The sequence below is a fragment of the Chinchilla lanigera genome, unplaced genomic scaffold (genome assembly GCF_000276665.1).
Source record: "Chinchilla lanigera isolate Chin_1 unplaced genomic scaffold, ChiLan1.0 scaffold00032, whole genome shotgun sequence".
In the NCBI taxonomy this organism is placed as follows: domain Eukaryota; kingdom Metazoa; phylum Chordata; class Mammalia; order Rodentia; family Chinchillidae; genus Chinchilla; species Chinchilla lanigera.
Genome location: NW_004955433.1, coordinates 8,409,803 through 8,424,945, shown reverse-complemented (window position 1 = coordinate 8,424,945; position 15,143 = coordinate 8,409,803). Strand labels below are relative to the sequence as shown.

At 56.8% G+C, this 15,143-nt stretch overlaps 1 protein-coding gene across 7 annotated transcripts in view; it reads right to left on the bottom strand.

Annotated features, from left to right (window-relative positions):
• The window catches only part of Adcy7 (adenylate cyclase 7), a 65,817-nt gene that overhangs the window by 3,828 nt on the left and 46,846 nt on the right, over window positions 1–15,143 (bottom strand). For all 7 annotated transcript variants that reach the window (XM_013516212.1, XM_013516214.1, XM_013516215.1 and 4 more), the window contains 15 exons: window positions 11,028–11,155; window positions 9,689–9,847; window positions 9,341–9,473; window positions 6,853–7,044; window positions 6,571–6,605; window positions 6,041–6,124; window positions 5,837–5,909; window positions 4,831–4,928; window positions 4,036–4,120; window positions 3,657–3,782; window positions 2,994–3,080; window positions 1,713–1,918; window positions 1,001–1,091; window positions 615–770; window positions 28–174 (listed from right to left, as the gene is read on the bottom strand). In XM_013516212.1, the coding sequence (XP_013371666.1) occupies window positions 28–174; window positions 615–770; window positions 1,001–1,091; window positions 1,713–1,918; window positions 2,994–3,080; window positions 3,657–3,782; window positions 4,036–4,120; window positions 4,831–4,928; window positions 5,837–5,909; window positions 6,041–6,124; window positions 6,571–6,605; window positions 6,853–7,044; window positions 9,341–9,473; window positions 9,689–9,847; window positions 11,028–11,155 (1,800 nt within the window). The remainder of the gene's footprint in view (window positions 1–27; window positions 175–614; window positions 771–1,000; window positions 1,092–1,712; window positions 1,919–2,993; window positions 3,081–3,656; window positions 3,783–4,035; window positions 4,121–4,830; window positions 4,929–5,836; window positions 5,910–6,040; window positions 6,125–6,570; window positions 6,606–6,852; window positions 7,045–9,340; window positions 9,474–9,688; window positions 9,848–11,027; window positions 11,156–15,143) is intronic.

Genomic DNA, 15,143 nt, shown 5'->3' with positions numbered 1-15,143 from the left:
CCCTCAGGAGGCGGGTGGAGGCTGTACCTCATCGAAATCAGCGATGATCTCGTTCAGCAGGCGCAGGCACTCCAGCCCTTCTTTGTTGACATCGCACTCTGTGTAGAACACTTTGAAATCCGGCACAGACGCAAACATGACGCAGACACAGTCGTAGGACTGATGGTACCAGTCCTGGAGCAGGGTAAGGGTGAAACAGGACCTTATGCCCACTTGCCTTTGGAGGGTTAGGGTTAGGGGACAGGCATAGTAGTGACCTTCCCAGTGCATTTTCAAGACAGCAGAGGACTGAGCAGTGGAGCCCCCACCGTCCCCCCCCCCCGAGGCTGGGGCTGGGAAGACACCGTGGTAGCTCTGAATCAGACGGTCGGGAGGCCAGGCTCAGGCTGGCGGCACTGTGTGCACCCAGAGTGCCCTGTACTGGCAAGACGCACCTGTTTCCTTATCTGGAAACCTGGCTATGACTTAGAGCCCAGGCTTTATTACGCTGTCTACTGGTACAGGGCAAGCAAGCCAGGTGAGGCCTGTGGTGAGCAGCTTTGGCCGCTCTGTAGCTCTGCATTGCATCTGGCACTTTCGGTGCCCAGGTGTCCTACCCCGGGGCTGGGCTGCACCTCATTTAGCTTGTCACCGATGAAGTGGGCAGCCACGTGGGCCGGCAGCACGTTCTCCAGGAGGAGGCGGTTCACGTTCTCCATGGTTTCAAACTCCTCATGTTCCTTCTTGAACTTCTTCTTCCACAGACAGTCCAAGCGGCAGTAATAGTCGATCTGCAAATGGACGCATCAGCATCTGTCCTGAGGGTGACACATCCACCCAAGGGGCTGGCAGCCACCCATGCAGTCCTGGGCACCCCCACCCTGAGCTGACTGCCACACACCTCCCTGCCCAGGGATCGGAGCTTCCATGGAAGGACTCTGCTGCCCACCCCCCGCTTAGCACCCATCTTCCCTGAGGGAGGCAGGAGGGGCCACGAGGCTGGTCTGGGAGCCACATCCACCTGTCTGGACAGCATGACAAGGGTGACGTAGAACAGAACCAGGTAGAAGTTGATCATGGTCCTCAGATCCCTTGTGGAACAGCAGGGGCCACTGTGGGCAACAGGTGACAATCAGAGCAGGTGCACGGGGCAAGTGCAAGGATGGAAGGTGGACAGACCTCGCTGACGGGACATCTGAGCTCACCCTCATGGGACCAGAATTGACCATGGCAGGGTCTGAAGGCAGCCAGGAGTCCTCATGGAGGTGGGACAGGGACCTGGACATTGGCATAAGGACTTGGCAGGGGCAGACAGCGAACAGGATACTTGTGGGTCCTTGATTTCCAGCCTCTTAGTTGAAGGGAGCCCCCTAGAACCCCATAGCCCAGCCCTTCTGAGATCATGTCTCTCAAGGAAGGGATCAGAAGCACCGCTCCTGCCAAAACTGAGGACATAGCTTAGAGGGCTGAGCTGGCTCGAGTTCCCTCCCCGGCACCCCTAGGCCAGCCTAGAACCTGGTGGCCTTCTGCAGGACCAAGACATCCCCTGAGGAACTCATCAGTGAGGCACCGCAGTGCTGCATGATGCCATAAGATGGACACTGCCATCTCCCCCAGGTGTCCAGGCCAAAGGGGACTGCAGATACAGACGTACGTCCACTTGGCAAGACACTGAGACAAAACGGGTGCCGCAGCTGGCTACAGAGGAGATGCGCAGCAGGATGGGGCCCTACCTGGGGGTTCTGTTGGTCTTGGTAAGGTTGCCCAGACAGTCAGTGTCGTTGAGGTTCCTCAGGCTGTGGCCGCAGCATGCAGAGAGATTGAAGAGTACCAGGTAGGCCACCAGGGCCACTGTCAGCAGCAGGACCTTCAGCTCTAGGCTCATCCGCAGGAAGACAGAGCAGGCAATGAAGCCCAGGATGCAACTGCAGCTGTAATACTGGGGAGATGGGGACGTTCCTTAGGGGCCGGAGGTCATCCCGCATCCTGTCACCAGAAGCCTCGTCTCCAGAGCAAAGCACAGTTACTGCAGGGGTACAGCTGACCATGGCACCAACGCAGCAGGCAAGGGCAGCCAGGGGTCCTGGTGTTACACTGTACTGCAGTTTCACCAGTGAGCTCAGATTATTATGCTAATAAATAAGGCCACAGATGCCATGTGGATCTCAGAGCGAGGTCCAGGCAGTGGTGTGCACATAACTAAGCAGCCCTCTGTCTCTTGAGTGCTTCCAGAAGCAGATCTCTGCCCCATCTTACTCTTGCTGGGCATCACACTGTGGCTCTGGGCTGCCCGCAGGATAGACTGCACGCCTCACCCCGGCAATCCTCAACCACCCTGGACCAACCCTGCCTCTCTTTGTCTCCCCATACCTGCTCCATGATGCAGCTCCCGGAAGTCCTGCTGAGACACGCATGCCTCGGCTCCGCACAGACCCTTCTTCTCGCCCTGCCCCCAAACCTCTCTGCCCTTTAGATTCCTGCTCAAAACTCCCTGACCGCCCGCTACTCCCTGCGAAGTTCAGGGCCCTCATTCTGCTTATATTAGGCCACTCCAGGCACAGACCGTGGTTTGGTGTCAACCTGCATGGGGTCCAGCACTGGCTTCACCTCCAGCTCATATGTGAACCTCCCTGAGCTGAGCCCCAGCCTCCCTGCCCACCCCACAGGGCTTAGAGCAAGCAGCCAGACCTGACCTGGCTGACCCGGCTTTTCTCCAGCTCAGCAAGCCATGACCTCGCCTTCTGCCCTCCTGGGAGACACTGGACTCACTCCACAACCATGGTCTCAGGGCCCAGAACCAGTGTTCTTTTTTTTTTTTTTTCCGGTACTGGGAGTCGAACTCACGACCTTGCGCTTGCCAGGCAGGCGCTGTGCCGCTGAGCTAAATCCCCAGCCCCCAGAACCAGTGTTCTTAACACCGGAGTTGTGCCCACTGGTAGGAGCATCCAGTGAGGACACATGTACCAAGCCAGGCTGGGGCTGGGCTCCGCTGGAGCCAGTTCTGGCGCACTCACCGGGAGGAGCTCCCTCCAGGTCCTGTCTCTGCTCCTTGCAGTCTCGTTGCCCCCAGGCAGCCCCAGCGCTGGGTCAGGCATCAGGGGCTACAGAGGAGACAAATGTCGTTAGGGTTGGTCCAGGGGATGGGGACCCTGTAACCTGCTAGGGCCAGAGAGAAGAGCCCAAGACACCCACAGGCACCATGATATGCCAGGCTCAGCTCTGAGCCCTCTCCCTACAGCTTAGGCAGGAAGGAGGTGGCCCACACTCCCAGGAGCCCCTTCTCCCATGTGGGCCTGAGGGGCACTGCAGCACTAGAGGAAGGAGCTAGAATGGGGCATAACCCCCTAGTGAGGAAACCAAGTCCTGGAGATGGTGAGACGGGACCCCCTCAGAGCCAACAAGGAGGAATGTGACTTCAGGACAGTGGCTCAAACCTCAAATGTCTCGTCTTGATGAGGTTGGCCAGGTAAGTACCCTGGGTACCTCAAGTCTTCACCTGAAAAGGGTGAGGAGCTCTGGGCCTTACCTGGGGACCTCACAGGGCCACCCTCAGAGCCCTACAGGAGTTAAACCAGATGCAAGGCTAAGGTAACGGACTCAGAGTTCCCCGGGTCAAAGGCAGGCTCCTCCACCCAGAAAGTGTGCCATGGGCACCAGGTTCCCACTCGAGAACGGACCAGATTGATGATGGCGATGGTGAGCAGGCTGCCGATGGTCAGCACGGCCAGGGACAGCCTCAGCAGGGGCCACGTCTCCACCCTCTCTGAGGTGGCCCGGAGCATCCCCTGGGTTGGGCAGCACCTCTGTGGAGACACAAGTCAAGGTACCCTGAGTGGGCACCAGAATGAGCTCAGAGCCTGCCCAGGGCGCCTGGGAAGCCGGGACCCTCGGGAGAGGCAAACTGTCCCACACAGGAGAGCCAGGCACCCAGCGCCTGCCCAGAGCGGGGCTCAGACCCTGTAGCTCACCAGAGGAGCCCAGTCAGCCCCAAAGTGGGGAAGGAGAGGGCGTGGGGCTGAGGATGCACAGCCCTGCAGCTCAGGGGCCTCTACTCACCATGAACTCCGCAGCAAAGCAGAGGCCTAGCACCAGTCCCAGCAGGCAGGCTACCAGCCCAAAGGACACACCCAGAGGTGCCATCCTGGAGAGGAAGAAAAGACCAAAGTGCCCGGGACCCTCCCCCAGCCCCGGGTCACCAGTTTTAGTCACCTGCTGCCTGCCCAACTGCTGTTCTGCATAACCAGGGGCATCTTTGAGAACTGTGGCCGAAGTTCCCCACCAGTAATACACGAAGTCTGCCCAAAACGTAAAGATCAAGGTCAAATTACAGCCCCAACGTATGGGCCAACTCTCTAAGATCTAAGCATTACCATGCGCCTTTGGACTTGGGGCTGGCACATAATAATGAAATAAAAGCATTTCCTGTTTTGTCTTTATTAAGCACATCTTAAACCACAATATTAGTTTGTCCTTTAACCTCATGGGCCTTCTAGAAACCTTCTGTGGCCAACCTTCCCTCCCCTCCCTCTGACCTGTTCCATTTTCCCCATCCCCCAACAGCAGGGCCCCAGAGCCTAAAGCATGGGTCTCAGGGGCTCCCGATCCGGTTGTCCTTAACCCAGGCAGCCTCACTTTCCCGCCAGAGTCCACCCTGAAAGAGCGCCAAACATCCGGAGCCAGAGTTGCAAATTACAGTTCCTGCAGGCGCAGAGGCAGCAGGGACAGGAGGAGGGGGAAGGGAGTGAGGGCAAGCTCGGTCCATTACAGGTGTGGGGCCACAGCCTCTGCTCCTGTGGCAGGGACACCAGGGCCTAAAGTTACTGAGCCCAGTGGGCCACTGCCCAGACTCACCTGGGCATCACCAGGACATGGACGAGCAGGATGCAGAGAAAAACAAGGCTGGCACAGGCAAAGTCATAGCGGGCCCGGGGGATGGGCGCCAGGCGGTACTGGGGGCGACATGGCAGTGAGAGGGTTTCAGCCTCTAGACTCACGTTCACCACCTTGAAAAATACTTCACACCCCTCCTCGAGCTCCGTGTGATGTCACAGTTAGTAACTTCATTCATCTGCCTTTGCAGTTCCTTTTCAGAGGGAGTTCCTTTTTCCGAGAAGCCATACCTCCCCCTTCTTACACCCAATCAGGGCGCTGGCTTTATTGCCAAGGTCCCTGAAGAGTGCTCAGCCCCGTGGACAGGAGCCAGGTCTGACGTCATGGGGCTGCCAGTCTGATCTCACCCTAAACCAAGTTACAGTAAGGCTGAGCCTCAGTCCCTGTCCCACAGGTGAGACCCGTGTGACCAAAGCCTCATGAGGGCCCCTGCCGCAGGTCGGGTTCAGGGCGTGTCCCAGGCTAGCAGGACCACCCCGCACATTTGCTAGTGACCCCCGAGAGGAGCCCCATGGAGAAGGACCTTGCCCTCCAGGCCACTCCCGAGGGTAAGGGCAGCTCAGGACCTGAGAGGCGCAGGCCTCTGCCAGGTGAGGGTTGAGTTACAGGAGGACATGTATGCACACAGCCATATGGGATGCAGAGCATGTTGTTACAGCAGCCAGACTGGTCAGTCAGAAGGTCCTGCCAAGGCTGAGGCCAGATTTGAGGTTTTCCTCAATGGGAAGCCCATAATGGCCTGAGGCACTCGGGGCCTCATTGGCTGAGATTCTGGCCTTTGCTGGAGCAAAAGTCTTCCAAACCATGAGGCAGAAGCCGGTGAGAGCTCTGGGTCAGGGAGTGAGGCCAACAGGACAGAGACCCAGGTGGGGCTGTGCTGCACCACCACCCCCCTACCCAGCTGCAGAAGTCCCCTCCACTCCCCTCCCCTGATGCCCTGGGACTTAGATCCCTGCTCAGGCCTCACCTCACGCTCAAAGCCCTTCTCCAGGAAGATAGGCCCAAAGGTGTAGAAGTCATCGGACTTGGAGCAGCAAGGCCTGGAGGGCAGCAGTGTGAGGCAGGGACCCAGAGCATCGGCCACCCCTCAAGAGGCTTCTACGGCAAGGGGGAGAGCCCACGGGCCACCAGGCTGAGGACACAAGGTGAGCCTGCTCACGTGGGGCCTCACCGTGTGGAGCTGAGCCCCTCGATGGCTGACAGCATCTCGTCGTCGTATGAGTCGTCCTCTGACCGCCCCTTGGGGGACGTGCTCCTGGAAACAGACACCCCCACCGTGTCACCCTAGGCACCCACATCTGCTCACTCAGGGGAGACGTGGAAGAGGCGACATACTGCGGGCTTACCAGCATGCAGGGACGCAGCCGGGGGCCCCATGAGGCCCAGAAAGGGCCAGTGAAGGCTCAGCATCACCCAGAGGGCACTCACAGCCCCAGTCCAAGGGCTCCTCTGCATGTCCCGGGCTTGGCACCCACCCCAGCCCCACCACCAGCCCCACTGGCCTTGCCCCAGGGCACTCAGTCTGGGCCACCAGCAGAGAAGGGGCCTTAGAGGCGGTGGCCCCTAGAAATGTTCTGCCCCAAGACCTGGACTGGCCCCAGACTGGTCAGGGCCACCTGCCTGGAGGAGGTGACCACAGCAGACCCTGGCCAGCAGGCAGGCAGGGCACACATGGGCAGAGGGGAAGGGTGGCACACGCACCTGTCAGGGGTCCGGTGGCGCCGCAGAGGCATGGCCTGGAAGGGAAAAGAGAAGACTTTACTTCCTGGCGCGCTGGCCCTGCAGCCCCTCCCAGCCTGGGTCTGGGGAGCAGGGAGGACAGGGACACTCCCAGCTCCCTGCATCCTCTGCTAAAGTCTCCTCTTCCCCAAAGCCCTGCGGGAGGTGGGGCAGAGTGCACTCACCTTATAGCCACCACATCGAGGCTTCTCCCGGCCCTTCTCAGCACCCGCACCCAGCCCTCGGGGTCCCAGGGGCACCTACCTTGGGCCTCCACCCATTGGGAACAGGGGTCTCACTGCTGCTCACGCTCTCGCGGTGGTTGAGGTGCGCAAAGGGCCGCGCGGCACCCCAGGACTCAAGGTAGCGGGTCATGCGCACCGAAGCCCGCATCTTCAGGGCCGCGTCCCCTTTGGGCTTGGGGAGGTGCTGGCTGGGTGGTGGCCGCTGCTGGCTCTACAGGCAGATGGAGATACCAGTCTATGCTACTGTCCCCTCTACCCACCCTTCTGTCTCCTCAAGAAATGTAACCCTGCTAAAGCAAGGCCAGGGCCGGACTGTGGGGAGCCCCAGCTCAGTCTCTGTTCCTGCCCAGGTCCGGAAGAGGCTCATGGTCACAGTCTGGTGCCCTGCTCTGCCTGCTTGGGGAAGGGATGGGCTCAGGACCGTCTGGGAACAGGGGGCTCTGGGGGTGAGTGCCCACAGCCCCTCCCATGAGGCACCCCAGGGAGGTGGCTCCCAGGGAAGCATCCTGCCCACCCTCCCAAACGTGGCCAGCACATGCTTTCCTGTGGGGAGCAGAGACTACGAGGGGGCGCTGGCCTGCATCCAGATACGCCAGCCAGGGCACAGCAAAGCAGCTTCCAGAGTTCTGCTCACATGGCCCCAAAACTGCACCTGCCGGCCCGGCACCACGCCAGGGACTCTGGCTTACCCAGGCCTCAAAGGTTACCCTGCCCACTCCCTGTGTGCTACTGAGCCCAAACTCCTCACTGCAATGGCACCCTGGGGCTTCCCCAGGCAAGGCTGTGAAAGGGGGAGAGAAAGAAAGACCCCTGGCCACCAGACAAGCCTGGGCCACTCTGAGCTCCACGGAGGGTCCCCTCTCTCCCCCACCCACATTCCGAACATTCCCCTGCCCTCCAGGAGTCCTGTCCTGGACCCTGCCAGTACCCACAGGCAGAAGCACCTAAGTCACAAGCTCTGGCCCAGCCAAAATAGCAACTTTCCCACGAACTTCCAGCCTCCTTTTGGGACAGACACACTTAACCGCTCAGCCTGACGTCTGCACAGCTCCAGGGAACTAACTCAGCCTTGGTAAGGGTCCTGGTCAGAGGAAGGAGGGCTGGGGCTGGGGGTGGGTATGCTTCTCTGCCACCCCCTCCACTGCTGCCAACACTGCCTGCACAGCCACAGTGGGTCAAGTTCAAGGTCAACCAACACTTCTGTTAGAACATCAGAGCCGGTCTCGAGCCCCTGAGAAATAGCCCTAAGTGTATAATAAAGACCAGCGGCTCAGAGATAAACTCACCTGTTCAGAACAGGTACAGGATTAGCAGGGGGCCCAGAGAGGTCAGGCACTGCCCAAGGGTGCCCAGTACAGCCAGGCCCACAGGATGACCACAACCACACCCACCGTGGCCACACATGTGCAGACAGCGAGTTAGAGCTGGCAGATGCGGAGCTGGGGGGCAACCTCCATGTCCCCGGGGAGGCTGCACCTGGACAGCACATTAAGGGCCCTGCTGCCACTTCTGCATCCCTCAAACTCCCTGCAAAGGGAGACGAGACACCATCCAGTCCCAAGAGATGCTCTGGGGCAAGGAAGACATATCAGGCCCTTCACACCTATTCAGTTTGTAACTACGTGAATGAACAGAGAGAGGAAGGTTGCACAGCCCTTGGCTGCGGTTGGGTTTGGAGCTGTCTGCAGCCACGTTTGAGCAGTAGGTGCTGCTGCTCATCTCAAAGCCCCCTGAGCAGCCACTCCGTGCCAGGCACGTTCTGGACACACTGCAGGCTGGGGGTGGGGGTACCACGCGCAGCACCTCATGGTAACAATAAACACAGAGCCGGGTAAATAAACAAAGTGTTTTGGGGCCACGGGACAGTGAAGTCAAGAGACCAGGAAGGTTTTCCCCAGTGCTAACCCTACAGGAATGTGACACGATAGGGGTCCTGCGGACAAGAGCAGTGTGAGGTCAGGGAGGGCTGAGTCAGGGAGCGGATGCTGGGGAGACTCGCAAGCCGCCCCCACCCCAAACACGGCAGGAGAGAAGGGGAGCTGGAAAGAGCCCAGGGTGTGTGGCTGACGTTCCAGAGCAAGGCCCAGTGATGATTCACAGAGCAGCCGCAGGACCAGCTGGCTTCCCTCAAGCAGAAACCTGGGTCTGAGCAGGCTCAGCAGTCATCAGACGGGCTCCACCTGCCTGGAGCCGTGGGGAGCGACCTGAGACCCCTGAGTCAGGCAGACACAGGTGAGAGCTGGGGACCTGGAGCTTCCTGTCCAGGACCCGCTCCCAGCCATTCCCTGCCTTTGTGAGTTTTGTTCAAAGCCTGTGCAGAAAATCAGGGAGTGTGGCACCCCAGGAAAATAAAGCGGTGACGGCTCCTGCGGAGAGCCTGAGCCCTGCCTGCTGCCACAGTGGGGCTGCACTCAGGTTCATGCTCTTCCTGCGGCGGCGGCCCTGTCCTCGCTACCCCCACTCCCAGCGTCGCCCAGCCCCGCACCCTGCTCCTCCGAGCCACGTACCCGGGGGTCGATGACTAGGTAGGTGCGGATGTTCATTTCCTTCAGGTAGGGGTCCCGCTGCTGCCCCTGCCCATCCTCCACTTCATAGGCCTTGTCCAGGTGGTTCAGCGTCGCCTCCGTGATGTGTACCCGACTGCAAGAGACCCAGGTCAGACACAGCAGCGGGGCCCAGGCAGGGCTGGCACCCAGCAGGGGACACACAGCAGACAGGGCCAAGCAGGGCCGAACCTCAGGCTCCTCCCCTCACCGTGCAGACCTCGACTCTGTCCCCTGCCTCCACAGCTGACCAGCCCTCACGTCCCTCAGCCCAGAGACTGCCCCCCGTGTCTGCCCCCTTCCAAGCCTCACCCAGGGACTCCAGCTGCCTCCATTCTGTTGGCCAAGGACACGTCGTGCGACCACACGTCGTACTGCCACTTGCGCAGCCCGATGACCCCACACAGCACGTTCCCCGAGTGGATGCCCACGCGCATGCTGATGTCCACGCCTGTGGCCTCCCGTACCTGCCTGGGGCACAGCACAGTGGTGTCGTCACTCCACCCTGGCCAGGACCACAGGGTCAGCCACACTCAGGGGAAGGTGGAGGTCCAGGTCCAGGCAGGCATGGAGGATGGGCAGCCCGGTAAAGCCACCTCCTCAGACAGCATGGAGCATCTGTCTCTAAGAATGACAAATGATACGGCCACCTCCAAGCTCAAGAGCTGGGAGGAAGGAGCAGGACCCAATGCTCTGGTCATGCTAGCTCATATTGATGGGCTACGAGTCCATTCATGGTGCCCCCACCTGTCAGCCCTGCTGGGTCTGAAAAGGCTGTTGGGATGCCTAGTGGGCCTGGGCACCACCCAGTATGCAGCGGAGATGAGAGGTATGTCCAGGGCTGCTCCTGTGCAAAACAGGAACCCGGCACATCACTGCATCACTGGGCTCAAGGATCCCCAAGGTAGAGCCTCTGGGAACCCAGGAGGCCACGAGCAGCACCTCTAAATCCTGCCGACAGCAGGGAGGGAAGGGCACGGCAGGGACAGGGCACCACATATCCGCCAACAGGACTGGGACGAGTTGGAACCAGGGAGCAAAGGGACAGCTGCACAAAGTTCAGGCAGGCTGTCAAGGTCACACAGAGATCACGCAGGCCTGAGCCAGGCCGAGACCAGCACTGACTCTGCTGGTGACTCTCCCAGCACCACAGGCCACTCTGGGGATGCTTCAGGCAGTGTAGCGGGGTGGGCACCTGGGAGCCACAGGCAGCGCTGCCGTGCCCAAGCCCATCTGGCCTCTGCCAGCTTGGCCCCAGGGAGGTCCTTCCCATGAGCCTAGAGGACCTCATGAGGAGCAGGAGGCCAGCAGTAAGGAGCCCAGGGTCTCCCTATAGACTGAGGGTCAGTCCCTGACTCTCGGAACTTCTGGGAGCGGACAGCAGATGGAGCCTTCAGTTGCACCTGACTCTGGAGGTTCCCTGCTGTCTGCCCTGAGTCCCCTCATGCTATTGCTGGGACCTGGCCCTGGGAGAGATGGCACAGGGCTTATCTGTCCTCACATCACCAGCTCTGAGTTTCTGAGATCTGAGCTGGAGCCCCAGGATGGGGCAGAGCCAGCGGCCCACAGAGCAGAGTTCGCTGACGGACCCAAGCCACCTGCCTGCCGGCCTCCAGGGCCTACCCCACCTGCCCATGGCCCCGGCACTTACTTAATGGCCTCGCATATGTCCAGCCCCATCTTCACACAGTTCCGGGCATGGGTGGGCAGGGACACAGGCAAGCCTGACACGCAGTAGTAGCAGTCGCCTAGGATCTTGATCCGCATGCACTCATTGGCCTGCAGGCGAGAGGCCTGGTCAGTGGAGTCTGAGGCCACACGGCCCAGTGAGCCACCCTCTTACACACAGCTGCTTCTGAGCCTGGCAGGACTGGGGTTCCAGGAACGTTGGGGGAACGCAAACCAAGCATCAAGGGGTGAAAGCAAGTGTTCACAGGGCCTCTGCTCTGTTGCATCTGCCCCTGCCTTGTCTGAGCCCCTACTGTGTCCCTGGTGCTAGGCCAGGCAATGGGACACAGCAGCAATGAGACCAGTGTGAACCTCTCTGTTGTCAGCCATACATGCTGGAAGGATGGGAAGGCTGTAGGGTTCGTAGAGTACTAACAGGAAGTGAGGCTTGGAGGGAGAGGAATTGCCCAGGAGGCCCGAGGCCACTTGCAGAAGTAACATCTGAGCAAAGACCCAGAAAAGTAGAGCAAGCAAGCCATGCCAGCACCTGGAGGAAGTGCATACCAGGCATAGGCAAAGGCTCAGGGACCAGCAAGTTGTCTGAGACAAACAGGCAACCAGAGTGCAGAAGAAGAGGTAGCAAGGCCCTAACCAGAGTGGGCAGGTGACAAGTTCAGTCTAGAGATGGTCCTGCTGCTAGGCTTTGGGGAGGGGAGAGAAAGGCAGGAAGAAGGGAGTGGGGGGCTGTGTCCTCATTAGAAGAAACCCAAGGAGCCTGGGGGGCTGACTTAGGTCAGTCTGGGCAGTGCTCCAGCCTCTGTCCTCGCCCCAGCCCTCACCAAGGGCGCCCACCTATACCGAGGCCTTGTGGGTGAGGTTTTAGGACTCTGAGAAGGAGCCTCATGCAGACATGAGACTTAGACCTGCAGTCCTGCTGTGCCTACTCTTGACCCTGGGCCCTGGGCCCTGGGCCCCAGCAGCAGCCCTGCCTTTTCCTTGACACACCCCCCTCAGTTCCCTCCTGCAGGGTGGCTTAGGCTGCCATGCAGCTGGACCATCTGTCCCAGGCCTGGGCCTTGGCCTGTGCCCAGCCTCCCCTGGCCTGGGGGTGACTGTGCAGTGTCACCAATCCAGCACCATGGCATGGCACAGTCTCCCCTCAGTGTGTCCCTGCACCTGCCCAGCCTGTGACTAGCCCTGAGGGGAGCTCCCTTCTGCTGTGCCGGTCTGCGTGCCTGGTGCTGGCCCTGGCAGATATATGCTGGGCACAGTGGCTTTAGTAGAGAGAAGGTGTCAGAGAGGAACTGGACGCCCATCCCATCCCAACACCCTCTCTCAAGCAGTCATCAAGCCTCAGTCGTCAAGAACTTAGAGGAAGCCACGTGCCCATGCTGCTCCTCCACAAGCTGATGGGCCCACAGTGTCCTCAGCAGTTGGTAGTTGGAGGGCAGGGTCCTGAGGCCCTGGGAGGAGGTAGGTGTTCTGGGATCTGATCACTGACAAGAGAAAAGGCTGGGGTCCCCATGCCTGCCTTCCCGGAAACTGGATACCTGGCCAAAAGACTGCATCTGCCCAACTTCCCTTCCCCATAAAAGCAATGGAGCCATGGCTCGGGGACCTGAGGTGAATGGCAGGTCTATGAGCTTCTTCTCAGGAAAAGGCCAGCTATGACCTGAGACTCTGCTCCCTGCTTCACATATGGCCCAACTTCCTGCTGGCTCTGAAGCCAGAGAGTGCCTGAAGGAATGCTCCAAGCCAGTCAGGCCTCTGAGTCTCTCAGTCCACAATGCTTAGAAAAGGACAGCTCTCCAGAACACCCCTGGCCAGTGGCAGCCTACACTGTTTGGTTACTCTCTGTGATGGGAGCTTACCTCCTGTAAGGGGGAACCTGCTCCTGGAGAGGCAGTCCCTCTCAGGACTGAACATATCTGGTCATAAAAAAATTCTTTGCAGGGTGGGGCCTGAGCTTGTCTCCCATCAATTCTGGACTGCTATCCCTCCCCAGAGGCATGTGAAGGCCTCCTAGAAACTCTGATGGGTGTAGGCACCAGCACTGGTGTTTTAGCTTTCCAGGTAATTTACATGGACAGCCAGGAGAGGGAGCCACTGCCATAAACTCACCCTGCACTCCCTACTTAGGGACCACCACTTCCAGGAAGCCTGCCCTGACCACCTGCCCAGCTCCTTTAAAGCACATAAGCAACCTAAGGGAAGACCCAGGCTCATAGGAGCCAGGAGGTCTCCGCCCATTCGGTAAATTAATGAAAAACCCTCTTTGTGCTTGCTTTGGCACCACATAAACTAAAAATTGGAACAATACAGAGAAGATTAGCATGGCCCCTGCACAAGAATGACATGCAAATTCATGAAACATTCCATATTTTTATCTTGCAACAGACTCAAAATCCAAAAACCAGCTACACCTGGAAGATACCTCAGAGAAGCAGTCATTTCCTAAGGGTTCTAAATACTAGCAATAAAGCAACCCACCATAGGTAATTTACAAGCATCACCCCAGGAATTAAACTAAAAAGAAGAAAAGAAAATGAGAAGACACTTAAACAAGATGCAACCCCAGACATCCAGTTCATCTAAGGCAATCCCAGGGGGCAATGAGGTGGGACAACCCAAAAGCCACCCACCTGGCCTCTCTGAAGTGGTAACAACAAAGCAATTGAATGAGGCTCTAGAAAAAATCAAATCAGAAATAATTTCTCAGACAAATGCAGAGATGGCGTCCACAATGAAACCATATTTAGTGACTCTAGAGCAGATAGAGATTTAAAAAATAGAGGAGCTTAAGAAAATTACAGAAGCCATGAATGCTCAGCATAAGAAAGAAATGTAATCCATAGACAGATTCAAGCAGATAAGAAGGAGAATAAAAATTCCATTGAAAGTATCCATAGCAGAATAAGTCAACGCTAGGACAGGATCACAGATATAGAAGACAGGCTTGCAGTTAGCAATCATGAAAAGAAAGATTTCTTTAAAATAGTAAGGGACCATGAGAAATCAATCCAGCAGCTGCTAGAAGAGGCAAAGAAGAATAACTTAAGATTGATTGGAGTCAATGAAAAAGCAGGAGATAGCACAAATGACATTAAAAAAACTGTTCACAGATATCATGGCAGAAAATTTTCCTGGTAGGGAAAAAGAATTTGATATACTGATAAGTGAGGCATACAGAACTCCAATTAGCCACAATCAAAAAAAATCTACAGCCAGGCATATCATAGCCAAGATGCCAGGAATTCAACACAAGAATAGAATCTTAAAAGCTGTTAGGGAAGAGAAACAAATCACATATAAAGGAAAACCCATCAGAATCACAGATGACTTCTCAGCACAAACTCTCAAGGACAACTTGGAGCAAAGTATTTAAAGATCTAAAGGGAAACAACCTTCAACCCAGATTGATGTACCCCACAAAACTATCTTTTAAAACTGATAGAGAAGTAAAATACCTCCATAACAAAGAACATCTGAGGAAATTCATGACCACCAAACCAGCACTCCAAAATGTTTTGAAAAACATTGTAGAAAGAGAAAATAAGGACAACTCCAAGAACCTCAACAGAAGAAATCTACCAGGCAAGACACAATTAAACAGGGGGTAAAAATGGGGGCAGCCAACAACAGGAAAAAACATGATGAGAATAAGTCAATACATATCAGTTATACCCATGTTTTTTTTATTTTAAAAATAAAAGGAGGAAAACATTAACAAACAGACAACCTTTTCAAAATAGCAAAAGAACAATACCAATAATACAGAGTTACAAACAAAGTGATAGGAAATTAACAATGCTTGTATTACATATCTTCAAAGTGGTTTCTCTTGAAAACAGAGACATGCAATATTGATCAATCAAGGACTCATCTACAGTTTCTTTCAGAAAAGAAATAGAAGACAGTAGAACAGCTATCCTGTAAATACATACATACAAAATTTCTCCTTCTTTCCCCTTTCTTTTCCCACATCCCACTGGCCCTTTACCCTTGAGTGTTTTCCTATCATTTCACAATGTCTATCATACCTCTGAGTTTAACTCTTTCAGGTTTTACACTAGTGAGACAATGTGGTGCTTGCACATGC